Source organism: Limulus polyphemus, unplaced genomic scaffold (genome assembly GCF_000517525.1).
Source record: "Limulus polyphemus unplaced genomic scaffold, Limulus_polyphemus-2.1.2 Scaffold2392, whole genome shotgun sequence".
NCBI classification, from domain to species: domain Eukaryota; kingdom Metazoa; phylum Arthropoda; class Merostomata; order Xiphosura; family Limulidae; genus Limulus; species Limulus polyphemus.
The window spans coordinates 114,389-139,006 of record NW_013668002.1 but is presented as its reverse complement, the minus strand read 5'-3'; the positions used below and the strand labels follow the sequence as shown (position 1 = coordinate 139,006).

Sequence of the window (24,618 nt, the reverse complement as noted above, 5' to 3'; positions counted from 1 at the left end):
TACTTATACTATTTACTTTAATGTAGTTAAATAGATATCACACTGATATACACACATATATATATATATATATATATATATATATAATGGATAAATACATACAATGCCCCCTACAATTTTCTACCTATCATAATTGTTGTCCCCATGACATGTAATCGATAACTTTTACTTTTTCAAGAGTCATTCTTAACTTGGTGATGATCTAAAGAGGTTGAAAAGTAATGGTTTTGTGTTTTAAATAAAAGTTTTTAATACCCATATCAGCCATCTCTACTATATATTTACTTCAAGTGGGTTTCTCGTCATCATAGACTATTTCATTCTACTCTTGTTGGAAATAAAATCTGTCTATTTATCAGTAACATATTAAGACACAAATTCATTCCTATTCCATTTTGTTTCCTTATAAAATTTATAGACTTACATGAGGTGGCATGCTAGTTAATGGACTGAAGGCCATAGCAGCAGCAGCTGCCAAATTAGGATTAGAAGCAATCAACTCAGGATGCTCCTCCATCCACCTCTTTAAATCTTTTCGTACTGCCGCGGCTTGTTCTGCCAAAGAAATATTACCAATGTGTCTAGAGCCTTCATCAGCCTTAGCATGTGTGGAGGACAGCTCTGGAAAAAAATTGAAAACAATTTTCATGTTCAACAAACATACCTTGAAAATAAACAGTAAACCTTTCATTGGAACAAATACTACTATGGATATACATTATGTTTAACTAAAATATCTAAAAATCATAGTTTATAATTTTAATACTTCACTAGCAAAGAAGTTCTGAAACTAGACAATACACTTTTCTTTTAATATGTTAGTTTTTCTTTCTTATTTATACAGATTAACAATAAATTGAATAATATGATAAATGCTACTCGTGTTTCATGATTTAGATGTTTTTGGTATGATGAAAAGTTTTCTTAAGTGTGAACTTATTTAAAGAAGTGTAAAAATCAATTGAAAAAGAAAAAAAAATGGAAAAAGGAATGGAAAATAATAACCCTGAAGGCAACTTCTCTTATACATCTATTTTTTAACAAGTGAAACAGATATTAACTCTATATATAAGACTGTTTAAGTATTATTAATTAATAAATTTTGTAAGTAAATATTTCATGATTGTTTAGCTTTTTTTCATAACAAGAGAGTTAAAAGCAATTACTTTAAAAACAATAGTTATGACAAGTTTGGTTACGTAACTCGATAAGAATCGTATGTTGTGTTGATAATTCACTAACGTTGACGCTATTGAACATCGCCTGCAATCCACTGATATCACGGATATAGAGATTTCTAGAAGGTCTAAGTGATAGACGTATAAATAGTAGCAAGCAGGTGAAAAAAAAGAAGCAGAAGAGAGTAAAGACATGGGAAGGAGAAGTTTGGTCAAAGAAAAGTTAAATGTAAAGTCAACTGTTGTGGGAGTAAAAGGCCTAATGGTTGATATGTTAGAGTGAGATTAACAATTTTATAACAGGTTAAGGAGAATTAGTTGTCTCGTCAAAGGGGTTTCTAAAGTAATTGAACCAGCCTGAGTGGACTTTGACAAAAGGCAGACAATTCTTGGAATGACAAAAAAGAAGCAGACAATTTTGGCAGTACAGAATATAACTGTGGTAACTCAACGACAACATAAGTGGACTATACACGGATAGTTTGGTGATAGAAATAGAGAAAAATAGTGTGGCCTGTCAACTGAATTTAAAATAGGCCTAAGTGGACTTTCGACAAGAAGAAAACTATATAGTGTTTAAGATACAATTATGATCCCCATAGTGTGACGAGTTTTTGTACATATGTTTAACTTGTACCAAATATATATATATAAATAAATAAATAAATATATAATTTTGAAAACAGGTAGAGTGCATGCTGTTCGTTTTTTTTAATTTATCATCAACAAGTCACAGACACCTACTGTAGAAGAATCCGTAGCCCAACACACCTATATATTGAACTTACTATATATATGCTATTAAACGTTCCTGACAGTATACTATCTGGGTGTGCACCTTCTGTATTGTATTCTATTGCAATGAAAATAAAAAAAAATCACCTAGTGACTGAAATAGTTAGAAACTAGAAATAAACTTATATATATATATATATATATATCTGTATATTTCAATTATTGATTTTTATGTCTACATTTTTGTTACAAACTTTCTATAAAGTTTAATTTTTAATATAAAACTGTAGATTTTATTTTAGAATTAAAAAAACATCACAGTTAGTTTCACTGTGTTTATGATCACTATTGTAATATAAAAATAACTTACCATACAAAATTCGTAAGCAAGCCAAATCTTTTTAAAAATTGATAATACAAAGGCTTTATTTAACATTTGTAATACGTTTAAAACCTGTTTCATACACATTTATATAATTTTTCTTACATTTAGTTTTAGTGACTTTCTTTGCCCATTCAAATAGTTGCTAAGCCAATAAGTCCTAAAGTAAACATGGTCAAACAAACACTAGCATTAACAGTGAAACAATATATGATTCAGTCAAGTCCAAAGTGACTTAACAAAGCCAACCTCATTGTTTTCGACAAAAAACATTTCTCTTCCTAACATAATAATTCAAATGAAGTATAAAATGATAAAGCAAACTTTAAAAGACAAATATCAGAACTGTAATCGGGCTAGAAGTTATTCACAATCATCTTTTCTTCTGGCAACATATTACTAAATTTTTATTTTCGAAACTATTTTGACTTTCTCACTAGGTGGCTAAAAGAACTATACTATGTTGAGAAAAAACTTCAAGAAATTCATAAACACAAATGTTTTTATTTGGAGTGTGCTGAAATCAACACATAATCAAAATTTATGATTTAAAACAAATTTTATGTATAATACTAAATTTCTTTTAAACAAATTTCAAATCTAATGTATATAAAAAAACAAAGGGAAGAATAACTACAATTTATTTTCGACAATTTTTTTAACCCTCTGGCTACAGGTAGGTCAAAGTGCACATGTCACACCTTTTAGGGAGTTATATTCAAAGTGTAATTAAACTACTTTATTATCAATGCATATAAATAAACTTGGTATCAAAACATAGTTGATAAATTACATTTAAATATAGTTTTAAAATATTAATTTCAAAAGAAAATACTTAAATAAGTCCTCATTCTCGTCAAGTTATAAATCCCTATTTTGATTCCATGTCTATAGTACTTATCAATTTTAGTCAAAATAGGAATTTTAATGTATACATTATTTTCAGCCTAGTTTGTTTACTTTTTTTAGAGTCCATAGTTGTAGGCTTGAAAATATAATCTTTGTATTTTGATTCTACTTGTTTCTGTACATTTTGACGATCCCTATTCCTCTTTTTAAATCAACAATTTTTAATTATTTTGTTTCTTAAGTGTTTTATGCCCATTTATGGAGACAAAATTTAAGCTACATATGTACATATACATTCAGTTGAATGTTACATGTTTTTCAACAGTTTACTGCTGCACCGATTTTCTTTCCATCTAACCATTATTTACTGAGCCACATGGTTTTGTGTCCGAGGTTTCATGTAAACACACATGTATCAAGTGAAGTACGAAAAATAGTAGAATAAACCACCGCTCTCAAGAGTAGAGAAATCTACTATGGTAATCTTCTACTGTTAGAAAACTCACTGAAAAGAGTCACAGAAAACAACGTAGAGACAAAGTACAACGGCAAACTCGAGAAAGGATGAATCCTCAACATGGCAGTTTCCAATTAATGCACATTAGTAAAACACCAGATTTTTTCAATGGCAGAAAATGAAGGACTTAGAGAAATTCTTCAGGGCAAAATAATAAAGGCACTTGAATTAATTTTAAAACTACCCTATGACATACTCATCACAGCATTCATTAATATCGTCCAATATTCGTAGCCATTTTTTTCTATAGTGGCCTGTAAAATATAATCAATAATAATAAGTTTGGAGGCACTATTATAAATATACACATTGTTTACTCTAATAAAATAAAGCTTTTCCAACTGTTGGATATACAAGACTGTTTAGTTTAAGAGTTATTAGTTAGTTTATTTAGTGATCTAATATTTAATGATTATTTAGTTTTCGTAACAAGAGTGTTAAAAGTAATTATTTTGAAGGTGATAGTTATGGCAAATTTCATTATGTAACTTGGTAAGAGTTATATGTTGTGCGTGTGTAGTTCAACAGCTGTAAATTGACATCACGTTACCCGAACCTTTTGTTTTTTCTCGTTCCTTGAAGTGAGTATTATTACATCATAGTGTCTCATAGTCTGTAAAGGGTTCTAAGCCTCAATTGGGCAGTGTGTGTGTGTGTGTATAGGCGATCAAGTGAGCGCAACTTAAGTCAGAAAAGTTAAGTTACACTGAGTGATTGTTAGTTTAGCCATAACAGGTGATATTTTAAAGTGAGTTTCACAGTTTAACAGAGATAAGGAGAATAATTTGTTTTGTTAAAGGGTATTCTAAAGTAATTGGACCCATCTGTGTGGACTTTGATGAGGGGGGAAGAAAGAGTTGTTTACATTTCTGGATACAATTATGATGTAACATAAGTGAAATTATCCCAGATTATGTAGTAATAAACAATTTAGAGAAAAATAATCCATCTTGTCAATTGGGTTCTAAGATAACTGAACCAGCCTGTGTGGACTTTTGATAAGAAAATAAATTATTTACAGTTTTAGATACACCTGTGATATTCCATAATGCAGAGAATTTTTTGTACATACGTTTGACATTTTTTGAATATATTATTTTAAAACAAGTGGATTATGTGCTGTCCATTTATTGTTCAAATTTATCGCCAACAAGTCACAGACTGTAAAGAATCCTGACCCTATATAATAAAACCTTGACACCGACTAGTATAAAACAGAGTATTTCTAACTAGTAAAAGGGTGTTTAAATAGCTTCTACAATTCTATGATGCTTGAATGACTTCAAAGAGCTTATTTTGGTAGTGAAGAAAAACTTTAGAGTGGAAATCTGAACATTTAAGAATCAACTTAAAAATAGCCCTATCACCTTTGCAGGAGTTTTTGTTTAGTAGCTGTGCATAGATTTTGTTGCAGTATACGTTACCATTTTTGCTGTAGACTTCAGTGCTTGAATGGCTTTGAAGATAAACTTGGCCAGTAGCATTGAAAAACTGATAAAATCTCTCCTTATCTTTCTAGAACCAACACAAAAATAGTCCTGTAACCTGTACAGGAGTTTAAGTAGGTATGCCAAAGTTTGAATACAATATTCATAACCATTTTTTTCTGTAGGCTTGTTAAAGAAGAATAATAATGATAATAAGAACAAGAAATAGATGAATTTCAAATTTTTGTCTAACAATAGGAAAATCAACTTTTTTGCTATTATCAATATTTTAGCAACCTTAGCCATTGAGATAGAAGTCTGGTTTTTAAGATGGTTTTTGCTCGTATGTTCTATTAGAATATTTGTGGTTTATGATACGAGATTTTTTGCTTTTTGCATGTTATTATTCTGTGTTTTTAGGTACATAATTAAGTAAATAAAAATTATTTAGTATACAAGGGTACCATCAGCATAAAAAAATAAGCTCAAATTTCATCAGCAAGTAACAGCAAAAAACAAGAGGTCAAATGTAAATACTGTCATTGTCATGAAAATCCCTTTGCATTTGGAGCGGTGAACATTCGGACTCATAAGTTCACAGATAAATACAAAAGACTTGTAATGTTTACGAAAGATTGCCAAATTTTGTGGAGACACACTACCAAATTAAAATTTATAGTATAAACTCTGATGCTTAATTTGAGATTAGAAAGTTGGTCACTTTGACTAACCCTGTATGGAAAGAGTTAATTCATTGGTGTAGTTTTGCCATTGGGCAATGGATGTACCCAGTTGGATGTCAAAGGGTTGAAAGAAAATTACCTTTCTTCATCGTAGAACTACGCGATATCTCCTGCTTGTGAGAATGCATAGAAGCAAATGGCCCCAATGATGATGACAAGCCACCTTTTACAGGATGGTTCCTAAGAAGCTTATCCTGCTCATCAGTCTGCAACAAATAAAAATAGAAATAATTTTGTAAAACAACCTAATGATAACTTTTTGTGAAATGTTTCAACTATTGGTTGAAAAACAAAAAAAATAAATAAAATAAATAACGTTTGTTAATTTTAGACTAAAGCGACATTGGGCTATCTGCTGTGTCCACTACAGGGAATGAAACTCCAGATTTTGGCATTGTAAATCCATAAACTTACCACTGTCCAACTGAGGGACTAATATTTAATGTTATTTTACATAACAATTTTATACAAGTTATCCATAATTTTTTATTTCATCAGACCTTACAAATAAGTTTTAAGTGAAAAAAAACTGTTTATCTCATATGTCAAATTTTTAATACGAATGAATAAAAAGTATTAAAAAGTAATAAAAATGACATATGAAACTCTTCATTAATACTTAGTATGGATCCCAAGTAATTCATTCTTTATTTCTTGTAATTCTTTAAAAGATGAATCTTGAAAATTAAAAAAGAAACATGTATAAATTTTCAAAATTTTTACTAGCAAGGAAAAGAAATTATTCTTTGTTTCATTTTTTTGAAAATCTCAGACTTAACAAGTTTACTTACAGCTTCTTTCAAGTAAACAGCACAATAAATGATTTTTTTAAAATTAATACAGGAAATAGTTTTGGTAGAAATAAAAAAACAAAACAAATCTATTTATATGTTTCTGTCTTTAATAGTAATTAAAATTACCCCAGTTAATTGAATTTAGTAATTTTATGTGAAGAAATTAAGTAATAAAGCAGAACTTACCTTACAGGATCCTGCTGTACGTAACAGATGTCGTTCTTTCTCCTTGGACTTTTCAAGAGACTGCAACAGTTCCATATGCTTGCGTTGCCGTTCCTGTTCCATTAGCATCTCTTGCTGTTTCCTGGCTTGCAAGCTCAGAGCTAAAGCATCAATTTTACTTCCTATCCTACCTTGGCCTTTGATCCTGGTCTGAACTTGTCCACGACTATTTGTATTAGTTACTCGTGTACTGGTTGGGGAATCTCTAGGTGAACCATTGCCATATCGAGTAGGGGATCTGCCTTCGAGTGTAGAATGATAATTTGGTGGGCGACTTAATGGCAAAGAACTAGAACTAAGATCTATGGGAGCTGAAGATGACCCAAAGGATTCTGGATTTGAGGATGTAGTGTTTACACAAGTGGTACCAGAATGTGTTGAGGTGGGTTTAACTCTTAGATCAAGCGTTCTAGTAGTAACTGGAACCCTACTTGTTGAGCTCTGGTGTGCTGGTGGAGGACCACTGGTGGAGGTAATGGAAATAACACTTGAAGGTTTAACAGTTGAGGAGCCCTCATCAGATGTGTTATGATCATCCCGTAAAGGTGTTCTAAGTAAAGATGACGGAGGTGGAGGAGCCAGAAACTGGTGTTGCAGCTGTTGTTGAAGCTGCTGTTGCCGAATGCTGTGAGACACCATAGCATGCAGTTTGGCTAAAATAATAATCAAAGAAATTGTATATATTTTAATTTAATAACATGTAATGGCTTAGAAGAGAAATTAAAATACACCGATCTATCACATCAAGAGTCAAGCACTACATTGTGAATGCAGGATAGATGTAATTATGCAATGGATATTAATAAACAAAAGAATTACAAAAGGTTGAAATTTTAAACAGAACATAATTGATTCTCTTGAAAAAATTTACAACAAATGATGATAAAAAATATCTTAAAACTCACAACTTGTAAAAGAGATAATCAATTAATGTTTGTGACACTTAGTGGTAAGGTGGAGTAGCCAATCCAAAACCCTATGTTTTTTGACTGCTTATAACTTTTGACTAAAATAAGTTACCATAATATGGATTGGATGTTTGAATACAGCAGATTCTGAACCTTCCAACATCGTATGGAACACCTCCAAGAAGTAATTACTGGAATTTCTTGTTTTTTTGCCCTGTCACTCAAAAATACTATTTCACTTCTGGTTGAGGGGGAAATTCTGATAGTGTCTTAAAACTCACAACTTGTTTTACTGCAAAACAAATTTGTTTAATTAACAATTATATCAAGAATAAAATGCTTTTTCTTTACAGAATATAATTAAAGACAATATGGTAAATGACCTCTTTCAGCTTCTATTTCAAATCTTCTTCTTCGTCTTCTACGGCGTCCTCCAATGGCATCATTCTAATGACCCAAAACAATAAAAATACCAATTTAGGTCTTAGGACTTAGCACCAAAAGAGGACTAAAACTTACCTTTTTTTAATCAAAAACAAATACTTTAAGTAAAATGACAAACTGAAAATAAAGTACTTTAAATCTCAAACACTGACATTTTTTCTTCATAAATCAATGGTAGTTAATTTTAATTCCCATAATCATTACAAAAAAGTTCTAAATACAAATTTGTGAGATGCTAAGCACTTTTTTCTACTTAAGATATTAAACATAACGTAAAATGAGTTTCAAACCAAAACTGTTTACACCACTGAAAAAGAAACTTACTTTAGGTTGCATGGGACTACTTCTACCCACTCCACATTCCGACGCAGTAATAAGTGTGTCCTGTAGCATGGATTCTTTGCGAGGAATTTTATCTGGTGTACAATGGGATGAAGTTTCATTACTGTGTTGATTCACAGAGCTGGAGGTAGGAGAAACAGCCCGTGGTGAAACACTACCTGGAACTATTGATGTAGATGGAGTAGTGATGGTTGTACTGGCTGCACTTCCCATCATCATGAAATTTGGCATAAAGGTATGTCTTACAATGGGCCACTCATTTTTTTCTATAGCATGAGAGATGTGCTCAACTCTAATCTGAAGCACCTTGTCCTGTTCAAGTTACAGAACACAAAATATATCATCTTAAAATGAGGGCAGATAGATTCCCTATGTACATCATGAAACTTACTGATGGAAAATACAGTAAGTCATTAAGGAAATCATAACAGTCAAAATAACTACTTAACTGCTTTGAACAACGACAGAAAGCAACTACAGTATTCTCACACAACTAACATATCCTAAAAAAAAAGTTATGTTCCTAAAATGTTTGGCTTTTTATTTAACACAAGATTTCTCTCTCAACCAGAGGCACCTACTGTGGTAGTGATTGGATGCAAAAAATAAGATTTATCTAATTTTGATGAAACTTATAAAGGAAGTACCGTATGTTGGGATATGATGATTAAAATTTACAGAGTCCAAATCAGACAAAAACTGACCAAATTATGACTGGTCATATCTGGAATAACCTCATAGTTAATGACAGTACTTCTTGTGTAACTAGCGAATCTACTATGTAAGCCTTTTTTTTCTCTGTCTGTCACTGCATTTGTGTTTCAGACTAGAGCCAAAAAGATCTTCAGCATATAGCTCCAAGCCACACTGACCATGACTGGAACTTTGCTACTCTTTGGCACATCAGTATCAATCACCATTATTTCCTTAATTACCTATACATGCAAGGTTCTGAGATGTTCAACTTGCAACCTATGCAGCAACTGTGAATGCAACTTTTTGACAGTCCTTGTTGAGGTAAATGCATCTTTCAAGACCAAAAGATGCTGTGACAGCACTTAAAAATAGGTTTGGTGCTGATAAAGTCAGTAGTGATAGTATTAGTAGAATTCTGCCAGATCAGAAGATTGAGAACAAGGTCTTTAATCTCAAATAGACAATGAATAAAAGTTGCATAATTTGATTTGTTCATTAACTCAATCACTACGAGTTTTCCTAAGGTCAGTGGTCAAAGGGCATGTCTTCATGTTTGTAGACTTATATTCAAAAGTTTATTGAACTACTATTTTATTAATGTATGCCAATAAGTTTTGTATGAAATTGTAGATTATAATTCAAATTTTACTGTTATACATTAGATAATTTCTTTACAAGTAAATATTAAAACAAAATTCCTAACTATTCATTTTTTTTGTGTCTCGTGGTATGCCGAATGCAGCTTTGTTTAAAATTGGATGTTTGCGATATCCAAATACAAAGCCTATAGTTTCTTACGAATTAGAACCTCAAATTACCGATATCGACAAGCTAGAATATCAAATAAAAATTTCCTATCTTTTCTACTTACTGAGATATGACTATGTTTAGTGAATCAACCAAGGTGGTTCCTCCCACCTCTTCCATTTTTGGAAATACTTGCTTACGTACACCCACTTTACTCTATCATGTGTATATATATCCAATCAAAAGCTAAGAATTTCCCAAGTATAGTCTTTTGTTTCCAATCTTGGAAGGAAGAGGCAAGAGAAAACGGGGTTTGAAAAACTATTTTTTAGACCAAAACACAGTTCAGTTATTAAGTCTGATAAATTACTGTGGAATTCTGTGATATTGGTAATTTACGATTTTTTGTTACTTCAAAATGCATATACAAAACCTAAAAAAATTATTGGATGTTTGAATACAGCAAATTCTGAACTTTCCAGCATCATATGGAACACCTCCAAGAAGTAATTACTGGAATTTCTTGTTTTTTTGCCCTGTCACTCAAAAATACTATTTCACTTCTGGTTGAGGGGGGAAATCCTGAATTAATTGTTTTAATAAACTATGAAAACATTTCAAAAGTCATAAGTAACTGCTTATAATTTCAAAACTATGTACAAAACTAACTACAGTTTTAATAACTGGAATTAAAAAAAATTATTAATTTACAGCTTACAAAAATGGTTTTCAGTTTTACTAGGACAATGAAATATTTTCCAAAATGCTATTAAGATATGAGAACAAAAAAGTTTTTAACAAACCTTAGGCCATTGTAGGGGATTCCTTGAAGAATGAGCTAGAAACTGGGCCACAGCTGATTCATGGTTGAATTCCAGATTAAAACTACCATGGTTCATAATGTCATCATTTTGGAAGATGTCCTATACAGTGTAGAAAAGTTAATTGTTTGATTTTATTTTGCAAAACAAATTTTCATTTTTTACAGCCGATATCTTTACAATGCATGTATTTAAAGTAGATAAGCCTTACAAAAAACTTTACAGATAGAGCTGGAGGAGATAAAACTGTTAAACATGAAATACAAACCAAAAGTACAAAGATGGAAATTAAAATTTTTCTGCACTGAAAATGTATTTCTGACAGGTACTTACCTCCTATCACATCAAAGATTTCCTGAATTTGTGCTGCCATCTATATGTGCAATTTTCACTCAACACTAGCCTTGATGCTCCCATCTACCTTCACGTGTTTACACATGGTATATATGCACTGTAGCATGCAACAATTTTACACCAATAGGACACTATCATCACTTCAAGATTAGGCAAAAAGATACACTGGGAGTGGGGAGTATGGGTGAGAAGTGTGAGAGTTGGTAAGTATTTATTGGAATTACATTTTCAGTGTAAGAAAATGTTACCTTTTAACACAATACTTACAAAATTGCTAGAATACCACACTGAAATGGTGGAGAAACTGGTACAAAAGTTCCTTACATGAGCCCTTTTCGGAAGGTGCCTGAAGAGAATCCATGGAGTGTGATACCCTAATGTATGGGGTCACACCTGCGGGAGACCACACCTCCTCTGTATCAGATATACTCTTCATCTGTTGGAAGAATGTGTGTCATGAAATAGGGTGGAAATAACACATCAGACTATGTTTGGCGGGTCTACTCCAGTCCAAAACCAGGCAACCTTCAGTATTTATCTGTAGGAGAAGGGTCCCAACTGTCTTCATTTCACACAGAAGTCATTTTCCCTTCCACTTCCTGTTTCAAAACCAGAAAGCAGATGGGAAAATGACTTCTGTTTCACTATTCTAGCCAGGACACGTGTGTAGACTCTGTACACAACCAATACCAGGTCATCTGGGAAACCAACATTTAGGTAATGGTAGAAAGGTGCAAAGCAATGTGGTGAATCGACAGTAGAAGGAGAGCCCCTTACCAACCACATGTGTGAGGACTTATGTTGACTGATCCTATGTCAATCCAACACCAGTTTACCCAGGAACTGACATCCAGGCAGTGGTAGGATAATGGAAAGCCAGCTAGAGGGGTGAACTGCGAGTGACAGATTCATCCAGTCCAAAACCAGGCAGCATTGGATATTTTTCTTCTGGTCCGTAGTAGGAAAAAGAGTACTCACTATCTTCACAAACAGAACACCACCACCCTACTCTTAACTGAGTAGAATTGGTCACACTCAGGAGGAAGCCTCCATGGTCCATCATCCCAGCAGGGGGATATAAGACAGGGAAATGAGACACCACAAAAACCCTACTTTGAAAAGCAGGCCAGTTCCGGTTAATTCAATTTGGAAAGTAGGGATGGGCAGTAATCCCGATACTGCTTTATTCATGATAGTCCACAAGTTGGTACAGTCTAGTGAAGGCCTTATTTATGAAGCAAGATACTGTAAGCTAACCTCTAGTGGTCTTTGGAACACTCCATCACTTCAATGAGCATTAAGGCCATATATTGAATATTTACAGTTAAGTGTACCTAAACAGGCACCACTCACCACAGAGCTGGAGCCAGAAAAGAAGAAGAAATGGTCACTGTTAAGAGAATAAATAAAAGGAGGAACTCTCCCTTTCAGAGTCAAAATGAGGTATGGAGAATGGTGACGAGCAGTAATGGATAGCCAGATGGGGAGAAGATGGTCAAATGATGTAGATAGTGGGTTATAAATGCCAGTCTGCACAATTTCTTTTAATGGGCAATGGAAGTGAGCAGCCAAAGAAAAGGTGAGATGACATATCTGGTGGGAGAAAGTGGTCAAAGGTTCAAACAGAGAAAGAGTAAGGACATGAAGGACCACACTGAGATTCCAATCAGATGGGAATTGGACAGGGCAGACGAATCAGGTGAAAGGACAAAACAGAGAGAAAAATTTGTGACGGGTGTGGAAGAAATGAAAGGTATTAGGTAATGCCATCCTACAGCTTGCAATGATGGAATATGATACATCATTGTCAAAGGGCCAAGTAAATCAATCAGAAAGGTGTGAAAACTAGGTCAGGAAGATGAGAAACCATGGCACATTGACCAATTCAGGAAAATGCACCATTTCCTCTGGCAAACCTTTAAAGAAGAAGAGTGGACCAAGTGAGAAAAAAGGGAGGCAACTTGTGGAGAGAATCCAGATTGTCTCAAAAGAGATTGGGAAAATCCATGTGTGAAGCTGGAGTGTAGATGTGGCGGGATGAAATATGGGGCTTGAAGTTGACGTAGAAGGATCAGGAAAGTGGAAAAGGTATGGGAGAAAACGACTGAAGGAGGTTCGAGATCAGAAACCATGGATGATCAAGGCAGAATAGGAAGATAAGAAGGACTCAATACAAAGTGGCTTAGATAAGAGTGAGAGAGAGAGAACACAAGGAAAAAGATGAATAGGAAGATAAGCATAAAGATAAAGATTGGTCTTTTCCTGACTGAAGGCATCTGCCACTAAAGCCGAATAATGTGGAACTGGAGACCAGAAGAGGGGCAGTTTGGTAGCTAATTGATATACAGGTTCATTAGGTTCATACAGGAGTACATACACATTTTCAGTTTTGCATTTTGCAGTTTTTATTGGTGTTTTTGCATTTTTTTTACCACAACTTTGCCCCCCTTAGATGGATCTTCACTAAATGTAGTATGAAGGTTCATTGGGAGATATATACAAATTTTCAGTTTTGCACTTTGTATTTTGTGGTTTTTATGGACATGTTTGCATTTTTACCACTACCTCACCTCCTGTTGATGGATCTTTACCAAAACTTGGTATGAAGATTTGATGGGTCCATGCAAAGATAAATTCAAACTTGAGATTTCACATTTTGAGTTTTGCAGTTTTTATGGGTGTTTTTTTTTACAATTACATATAAGGGAAAAAACTTTTCATATCCTAAGATCACCTTTCATAATCATGAATTTACATAACTTCCATCCAGGGGACAAGTACACCAACTAGTTCTAAAATAAAATCAGCATCACTGTCTACTTTTCATTTAAGTTACAAATTTTATTCTACTAATAAAAACTTCTTGATGACAGCTTATTATTATCTTCTTTTAAGTTAATAAAATATAAACGTTTTGGGAGACAAAGAAGCATGGAAAACCAGTTGTCGTTCTTTAAGAAAAAGATTTGGTAGAGAAAGCTACTAGCATTAAATTGTTTGTTTGTTTGTTAAGGATTTCGCACAAAGCTACAAGAGGGCTATCTGTGCTAGCCATCCCTAATTTAGCAGTGTAAGACTAGAGGGAAGGCAGCTAGGTATCACCATCCACTGCCAACTCTTCGGCTACTCTTTTACCAATGAATAGTGGGATTGACCATCACATAATAATGCCCCATGGCTGAAAGGCCGAGCACATTTGGTGGGACTGGGATTCAAACCCACGACCCTCAGATTGCGAGTCGAGTGCCCTAACCACCTGGCCATGCTGGGCCACTAGCACTAGATATGGCAGATTAGTATGACAGACATATTATAACATATTCTTGTTTATTTTCACTCACAAGTTCTTAGAATAACCTACATATTAAAAACTGGCTAATTAGCAATATTAACACAACATCATGTCTAGAAATTATTTTCATTTATAGCTGAATTTACACCTGGTAGTGCAGAAACTTTTTCACAGAAGTTTGCAAAATGTTAATGTCTGCATCTGTTTCTCATGCACAAAGTAAGAAAAAAACAGTATCATGACTTTTTACATAAACAAACAACACAAATAGCTTATTTTGAAGTCGGCATTTTTGCAATAGTCATTTAACCTTTATTAAAAAACATCTTTTGTATAAATAGAGATTTTAGGTCATAAAAATAACACTGAACTGTTTACAACCATTTCACGATTATTTGACAATAGAAATACCTGAGACTCTTCTGGCTGAAAAGGAATATCAACTTTTGTGACACTTGTGTTTTTCTCTTCAGCTATTTGAGAAGAACAGGAAGGTAAGTTAGAGTTTTCTTCCAATTGGGATTTTGTTGAATTATTTTTCTCCCTATACGTTTCATTACATTCAACATCACACTTGGTTGAGAGTATTTCTGTTTTTCTCAAAGAATCACTAATGTCTTTCTCTGAAGTTTCATTTCTAACTATTGCCATGGAGTCTTTTTCTTTAAGAATTGCATCTTTAGGGAAATTTTTGTGTTCACTATTTGTATTAATTGCCTTTAGCACAGTTTTTGTGTCTTCTTTTGTCGGGCTAGTTGTTTTTATCTGTTCATTTGGTTCTTTTACTTCAGAGTTATCTATATCAAGTCCAATTTTCTCCTCTTCATCTGTAACATCATCTTCAGATGGCTTTATTTTTACCTTCTCAGATTCAACCTTATTCTCAGTTAACATTTTCTCAGGGTTATCTGTCTTGGATTGATATTCTAATTCACCTATACTTATTTCATATTTTACTATATCCTTTAAAGAGTTCGGCTTTTCTTCTTTCACTTGAGTCTCCTCTTTAATTTTTATCCCCTCTGGGCTAGCTCCTCCTATAAGTAAGGACAAAGAATTTGAAATAGAGACATGGAAACTACTAACTAAAGACACAAAATACAATAACAAACTGAAACATAATTGAAATTTCATGAAAATTATGAAACTGTTATTTATACATATATATCTAAGTCTTAAGCATATAACATAAAAACTTCATCAAACTATGAAAAAAAAAGACTTTTATACAGTTTTTGAAATGGTTTATTTCTTTAGAATTTGATTTAAAAACACAATAAAGAAATATGCAAAACAATTTCACATGTCTGATATGAATACCTTTTGAATGTATTATCTAAATTATAGTACTTTATCAGGTAGTTACACAACTTATTTTTAAGTCCTTAAAAAATAACTGTTATCATGTGACTGAAACAGATAATTTGAAATCACAAATATTTCATGAACATATATATTATTTCACCAAAATGAGATGCATTTGTTTAAATTATTATTTAATATATATATATATTACACAATAGTCAAATAAAAACACACCTGATGAGGTTGGTGCTAGGCTACTGTTGACAAATGTCTTTCCCTGAGGTAATGCTTTTAAGATATCTTTAAAAGACAGGTCCGGATCATGAAGAAGTTGGAAGTCTAATCGACTCAAGCCATACCTTTAACAAAACAATTTTAATTATTAAGAATTTATACTTCCATTCCAAATATCAAGTTAAGCATGAAAGTGATCTACTCCTATTCAAAAACACAAACTAAATTGTATAAAACATGGCAAAATTAACATTACAAATGCTTAAATGTTGATTATAGTAAATTATTGGTAAATTTAAGTTAATAGTACATAAGCAAAATAAAAATACATATCTTACTGAAATACATTAAAGCGATCCATTCATTCCTACACTTAAATGTAATTCATGTTTTCTCAAACTACGAGTCTCAACAATCCCATGGAGGACACTGGTGATTCACAAGGTCCTAAGAAGTTGAAAAGATGTAAATAAATCTGCTTGAACCTTTTTGTAAATACTAATATATTCAAATGAAGCTGCTTCATCTCCTCAACCTCTTTGCTGTTTGGTTGCACTAATAGGAAAATATTTCCTTTTTTCTCTTCTTAGTTCCTTTCAGATGTCTGCACAAAAGCCACACAAGGGATATCTGGAATCTGCACATAATAGTCTCTAATTCTGAGCTGATAGACTCTTGGGTTAATCTTCTCTGAATGAATAATGGGATTTGTCTGTCACTCTTACAGCACAACCGTGATCTCAAAATAAAGTGTGCTTTTGTGGCATCAGGACGCAACAAAAGATTCTTTGGATTCACAGGTTGGGTTGCTAACCATTAGGCCATAGACAGCCCTTCTTTTTAAAGTTCTATTATTTTTGTAACTGAGGTTTAAAGCTATAGAATACTTTAACACAAGATCTCTCCCTCAACCAGAGACAAAGCAGTGTTTTGATGCAGGGTAAGGAAGTAGAAAGTCTGTTTTTTTGTTTTTTTTTTTGGGGGGGGGGGGTAGAAAAGTGTTGCATACACTGTTGGAAAGTCCTGAATCTGCTGTATTCAAATAAGCAATCCACTTAATGGTAACACGTATCATTTGGTAGTTATGAGCAGTTAAAAGAAAACAGGGTTTCAGAGTGGTCCCATCAATTTACCAGTTATGTTAACATACACAGAATGATTATCTTGTTTTATTGATTCTCAAGTGAAATTATGCAACCTTTTTTTAATTTTCTTTTTGAGGTTAGAGACCTTGTTCTAGATCTTTTGATCTGGTGGAAGGCTACTACTATCTTCAGTACTGTCATTATCAGTACTGATTAGCCAGTTTTAGCTCATCCAATTTTTCATCAGATGTGTAAACTTCAACTTATAAAAATCATATCTCAACATATGTTACTTCTTATATAGGTTTAACTAAAATCAGATAATTCCCAGATTTTTGTATGTCAGATTCCTGCAACTAAGGTGTCTCTGGTTGAGGGAAAGATCCTGTGTTACAATAAACTGTATATGCATTTCATTTTAAGTTTTTAATCATACAAAAAATGAAGGATGGGGGGGGGGGGGGTCTTGAATGTTCATCCTGTGTCTTAAACCTAAGAAATCTGAAAAACCCTTATATTGATAATCCATTTTTAAAACCATGAAAAAATTATGATCACATCTTAAAGTGAAAAAAAAAGATAAATTCTTACTTGGCAGCACCAATGAGCAAATCTTTGTCATGCTTTCCACATTGCCACCAATCTGGTAGGTCCATTGAGGGTTGACACAATTTTAATCTTTCATCCAGCTCAGGATGAGACAAGATCTCCTCTCGTATCTTGTTCAGGAGTTCAATCCTCTGGAGACAACGACTGGCTCGTTCCTCTGAGATTGGTTCGACAGTGAGTGGAATAAGATCTATACAATAAATTTTAAAAAAGCAAAGAAGTGGTTTAATTTGCAGAACCATTTAACTGCTTTAACTCACTTTTAAGTGTAGTTTACTTAATTTCCAGTGTATTAACATTTTCCTAAACTGAAAATGTATTTCCAATAGATAGTTACTTCCACTCACAAAAAGCTTTTTTGACTTATACTGCCCTCTATTGGCCCAAATGTTCGCTCACCACTAGCCTTGTTACTCCCACTTATTACTGCATACTAAGATGCAAACGATCATGCAGCAACCTTCACCAACATGAGTGCGACACTCTCATAACTAGCACCCTCTCTAATCATGCACATGTTAATCCCTTCAAATTGGTCACAACTAAACAAACGAATTTAAACTGGAAGTGGGGAGGACAGGTGGGAAATGTGAGTGGAGGTATCTACTGGAAATACATATTAAGTTTCGAAAATTATAACTTCTGATACGATATCTTTCCCCCTCTCACAAAATGCTAGAATCCAACACTGAACTAGTGGAGAGCCACAGAAAAGACAATCTTCTTTAGGAAGTACCCAAAGAAAGACCATCAGGTGTGATAAGAAATTAAAAACAACACATCATTGGAAGATCATGCCATTTCTGAGCCAGGTATACTCTTTGCCATTTAATAATGTGTCATGAAAACTTAAAGTGCTTCCAAATAAAAACAGAAATAATGGGACTCCCTGATGTAGAGTGGCTAGTGTACGGCAGACTGTAAATGGGAGTTCAACCTCAACCAATACCTAGCGGCATCTGGAATTGTACATCAGGTCCATGGTGGGAAGAGGGTCCTCTACCTTTCACCTCAAAAATGGGTACCAGCAGGGAAGAGGAGCTCCCGTACCTGTCTTCACATGTGCGCACCTCCAACATAACCAACACCAGACCCACCAGGAACTGACATCCGACAGACAATAGGAAGGATGATAGCCAACAGAAGGAGAAATTCACAAAAGTACAAATGTGTGGATAAGTTAATTAAACTGCAAGCAAAAGAACACTTTTAAACAGTAGGACTGCCAATTGAGAAGTGATTAACATGTGTATGATTAGAGAGGGCGCTAGTTACAAGAGGAGAAGTGTCGTACTCATATTGGTGGAGGGTTACTGCATGATCATTTGCATCTTAGTATGCAGTAATAAGTGGGAGTAACAATGCTAATGGCAAGTAAAATTTTGTGCAAATAAAGGGCAGTAAATCAAGAAAGCTTTTTGTTAGATGAGGTAAGATATTATATTGGAATTCTCTATTCTACAAAGTGAACAATCATCAGCAACATATAATATCTCTTTCTAGGCATATTTATTTGTTATTATGGACAACCAGATGTAAAAATAATTATATACCTACGAAGAATATCACGGATCATTATCGAGGAAACAAGAGGGAATTCTTGATAGCAACGGCACTTGAAAGTCTTTTTGGCAGGATTAGAGTAAATTAATCTGTGAGACCTTTTTTTCCATTTAATTAGCTATATTTTTGTGCACCAGCAATGCCAAGCATGAGGTGAGCATATACCCGATTCAATTTCATTACTCATCAGGATCTCTACCAGCCTACCCTCAAATTGAAATTCTTTTAGGCATGATTAGAGTAAATTAACCTATGAGACCTTGGGCATGTTCAAAAACATCAATCAAAATGGTTTGACATCCTGAAGCCAAAACTATAATTAAGAGCTCAAATTGGTCAAGAGGTGATGAAGCTATGAGCTAAAAGTTTGTACTTTATAAAAAAAACAAACAACCCAGAGCAATTCTATGAGCCGCTATTCCATGGCTAAAAATAAATATGTTACAGATGTTATCATCTTTATTTATTAGTACAGAAAATATCTTAAGTTTTTGTATTGTATAATATCCTTATAGCATTACAATGCAATTCAGGATACTTTGTTTCACATGGTTAAGTATACAAAAAAAAGTAAAATTAACATTAAATATTGTAATCAATTAAACTGTCTGAATACTTTTATACAAAATAATTAAGCTAAGTTTACACAAAATTATCATCATAACAGATTCATCTGGTTCTATTAAGTTAAAATCACAAATGAAGTATTGAGGTGCATCTCAATGATCACAATAATCAATAACTTATTAACCCTTTCCATACTGAAGGGGTATCACTAATATCCTATGTTTGAAGTAGAAATACTTAACCAAATTACATAAAACGTAATAAACTTGTTAAATATTATATAGTTTTTGTTTAAAAAAAGAAAATCTGATTTAGTATTTTTATCATTTTTTAGGTTATGAAATTTCCAAAATTTGGCGTGTGACACTGTTTTGAACAAAAAAACATTATATATAATATTTAGAATTTATATTTTTTCACTATTTATTGGAAAGTTCCATTTTTATGTACTCTGTCAGTTTCAATTTATCTTATAGTTATTAATCTACTTCTTTTGTTATTTGCCAAATAGCAATAAATCACACAAACATGAAAGAAAAATATTTATTAGTGACCTAGGTCTTCAGATTTCAAAATGGCATCAACATTAACTCTGTCAGGCTTGGTACTGTGATTTTTACCAACAATATTTTTAGTTGAAATCAACTTATATTAAATAAATATAACATTTCTTCAATAAACTATAAGTTACTTTATTTGTGTGTGTTGTCTGGATATGATAAATGCGAGAATAATATTCAATAACAAACAATTTAATTCTTCATGTGCTGTATTCACTAAATTTAACTAAACTTACTCGATGTTTTGTAATACAAGAAAATTCCTGTAGCTTTCAAACAAATGTATAATTTAATATGGAAATATTTTAAAAAATAAACAGAATGTTAAAAACTAAGAAAAATTGTCAGATCTATCATTTATTTCTAAGATTTGTAAACTCCACATTAGAATCCTTTTTTGTCTGTATAAGAGCTCCAGGTAGTCAGTTGACAAACAACTAATTACTGTTAAAATCACCCCATTTACTTTATAGAGATGGAGACATAAAAGAACCTCTTCTATTCAATCATTCCTAACCATTCGATCTAGCTTAGTTTCTTTAGTAATTGTTAGACCACATCCTGTGACATTGTAAAAAAGTGGTAGTAAATGCTGTAGTAATAAAGACACTGACATAGAAGGAAAATAACACGGCTTGAATCACCATGTTTCCAAGACACAATAGTTTCTTAGCAAATATAAATCTATAGTTTTGGATTATCAGAAAAATTCTAGAGCAATCAATAAGTACAACTGTTTATAGGCAAGTCTCCTCGGAACTATGCAGAAATGAAAGCTGGAAATTATTTTTCTTTGTGAATTACACTGAAATGACATTTAATGATAAAATACAAATTCTAAATTTTTTGAAATAGGAGTTGGAATTAAATTTTGTACTTCAACTTTTGAAATTTGATTGATAGGGTTAAGACTTAAACATTATATTTAAAGTGAAAACTACAAGACACTCACTTTCTTCTTCTGTCAATTTCCTGCCACATACTCGTTTACACATTGCATAGAAGGCTTTAAAGTATTCAGTCAGAGTATCATCAAGCTTCCTATCCAATCTTGCTATAGCCTTGAAGCGATTCCATACATATTTCCTTTCGTTATGTTTGTATTCTACACCAAAAGAGGACACAGTACGGTAGAAATCTGCTTCTTCTCTGCGGGACCACCTAATCATAGACAATACATTATCTGTTGTGATTTACTTAAAAACTTCCACTCTCAAAACACATCTAGTAACACGGTATTACAATAAAGTACCTTGGTTTCTGGACCAAGGGAGGGGCAACTGATATCCCTTGATTTTCTCTATCCAACAGTGGAAATACTTAAACAAATTGCATAAAGCTTTAAAAGAAAATGCTAAACAGTATATAATTTCAGCTTGAAAAAAATCATATAATTTGATTTAGATTTTCCATATTTTTTTTTATAAGTTTTGAAATTTCTAAATTTTTGTTGCGAGACAAAAAAACATTATAAATACTTCCTTTCATCATTGAATTTTTAATGTTCATCAGAAGAAAGTTCCAATTTATATATCCAATCATTTACAACTAGACTGATACTCATTTACATATTTCTTTTGATACTTTATTCTGCTGATGGTAATAGTCATCAATTCTAGCAATAAATAATAAAAATAAAACACAGCAGAAAGTGAAAGAGATGATATAGAATTTGACCTTTCAAAGTGATAGATCAGACAAGGTAATAATATTTTTGTTAACAATATTCTTGGTCAAAATCATTTTATATCTAAAAAATATACATTTTCCAATATCTTTATAAGATCTTATACTCTTTGCACAAGTAAGATAACCTTAACAATAATATTAATTGAATAATGATTTGAGTCTGTTTGTCACATTGAGATATCTGTTGCACCCACCACGAGGAATCAAACCCTAAAGTTTAGTGCTTTAACTCTGCAAACTTACCACTGTCCAACTGGGGCCCCGATTTGAGTCACTGGAATATTTTGTTACAGAAGAAATCTCCATAGCTTTTAAACGTATAATTTATAACAAATACAATTTTAGGAACAAAGAGAAAATTAGAAAAGAATAAAATCACTCCAAGATTTATGGTTAGTTCTAAACTTCCCATCACATTCTGTTGTTCTTGTTTGCACAAGCTCAGTCTTGACACTTTCCCATGAAACCATAAATTATGTTGCACACCACCTTTTTTTTTACTCTACACTGATATAAATAGTTTATAATGTGCTCTATCCAATGGCATATAAACTTTAAATGTAGCTATTTTTAAAGCTGAGTTTCATTAGTAGTTTTTCTATCACCTGCTATAGGAATTGAAAGGTTTTACTAATAAAATTGAGAGATTAAACTTACACCATTGAGCATGAAAGTTTAAATAAAGTTCAATTACCTAAATTTCAAATAAAAGTTCAGTAGCTATTTGCTTATTGTTTAATCTAGACTTCATTTCAAGGATTAGAAGTATCTCTTTCACCCATAGCATGGTCTCGTTTTTGGCTTTATCAATTACTTTGAACGTAATGGAGGTTGGGACCATATTAAATTCACTTAATGCATGTTGAACAATGTTTGAACTGTCCTTGAACCTAGGATTAGAGTATTCCTTTAAGCCAGTGTTTCCCAGAGTAGGAGCCACAGACACCCTGCAGGCCATGAAGCTTTTTTTGGGAGGCCACCAAAAAATGGGCAAAAAACAAAGATGCTGAATTAATTTTAATTCTAAATAAACAGTAAACCGATAAAATATTAGGAGATATTATTGTTTTTAGTAAGGCACTGTTTTTTAATCACCATGCTAAGGTAGTGCAAGGGGGGAGGAACAACCACGTCAGTTGGTCGTAAGACTCGAGAGAGTGCTAACTGATTTTGTTCACATTTAAGCATCTATAATGTAAGCATATCAGAGGTTAATCTACATTTGTTATACTTTTCGTAAAATGTTAATAACAGTGGTGAAAGTAGGTCAGTATGGCATACCAGTATGAAATATTTTTTAATTACTAAAATAACCAATGTGACACACAAAACAAATCTCCAGTTGTTTTATTTCGATAAATTTGCAAACATACAATTTAATAGAAAAAGTACTTCACAGATATCATTAAAGTTCATCAATAATAATTTTGAAATTGATAAATAACATTTTAAGGCATTTTTATAGGTTGTGGGGCCTCAAACTTTTTTACTGACATCAAGGGAGCCTTAGACGAAAAGAGATTGGGAACCACTGCTTTAAACTATTTCCTAGTCTTTAAACAGTTGATCAAACATAAGTAATGCCCACATGTTGGGCAGCAGAATTAATATATGTGACTGTTGAGAAAACTGGATACGATCTTTAAACTGAAAAAATTCTGAATTCTCAATAAAAGTCTGAACACAAGTTGAAAGTGAACTTGTGGGTAGACTCTGTTGATTATGGTGTTTAGTTTCTTCTTGAAGATTTGTAAGTGTTAGCCTATGTACGGTAGAGAGAGATTACTTGCTGTAGATTCAGAATTTCATAGGTCAGTGACTGGGTAGATATAGTTGTTCAATGGTTTTATTGATGATAGAATCAATAAGGTAGTTCGGGAAGAAGATAAATGTTAAAACAGATTTTACGCTGAGCAACTCTCACAGTAAATATAATTTGTTTACCAATATTGAGTATTTGTTTTGAATCGTACATGTGCAAAGTAATTTTCATGTTAAAATTAAAAATACTTATTAAATTAAATACTTATAAAAAAATTAAATTTCCTTTGTGTAATCCTTAAAACCTCCTAAATGCATTTAAAAAGCTTTTTTAGTATAATTTTATAGTTTATCTGTTATTTTCTCTAACCTATCTCCAAACGGGATCGGTCAATTCAACCAACCTCATAACCATAAAAAAAAAAAAAAAATCATCAAGATAAACCTAAATTAACCCTTTTTATTTCTAGAATGACTTCAATTTGTAACATGAAACTGCATTCATTTATCTTTAGTAGTTTTAAACATGTAACAGTATACTTCTATTTATAATTAAATGTTATTGTTTTATTGCCCTTTGAACCATGTCTAACTACTATCCATACCATTATACGTTGTAAATCACTAGGGGAACATGCAGCTCACGTTACACTATCGAATTACATCACCCATGAGCTGCTCGCATGCATACCTCGTGAACCATTTTCATTATATTATTATTACATATTTTACCTGATCTAGTCTTAAATAACTTAAAATGGTCTATATTTTTAGATTTCAGTTACTTTTAC

The 24,618-nt window shown here is 32.6% G+C and overlaps 1 protein-coding gene across 1 annotated transcript in view; it reads right to left on the bottom strand.

Moving 5' to 3' along the window:
* LOC106466831 (chromodomain-helicase-DNA-binding protein 8-like) overlaps positions 1–24,618 on the bottom strand; it is a 140,678-nt gene that overhangs the window by 13,873 nt on the left and 102,187 nt on the right. Inside the window, 10 exon segments of the mRNA XM_022394904.1 lie at positions 425–621; positions 5,911–6,037; positions 6,812–7,503; positions 8,142–8,205; positions 8,527–8,856; positions 10,791–10,910; positions 14,866–15,491; positions 15,994–16,118; positions 17,670–17,877; positions 21,330–21,538. Coding sequence (XP_022250612.1) covers positions 425–621; positions 5,911–6,037; positions 6,812–7,503; positions 8,142–8,205; positions 8,527–8,856; positions 10,791–10,910; positions 14,866–15,491; positions 15,994–16,118; positions 17,670–17,877; positions 21,330–21,538 — 2,698 coding nt within the window.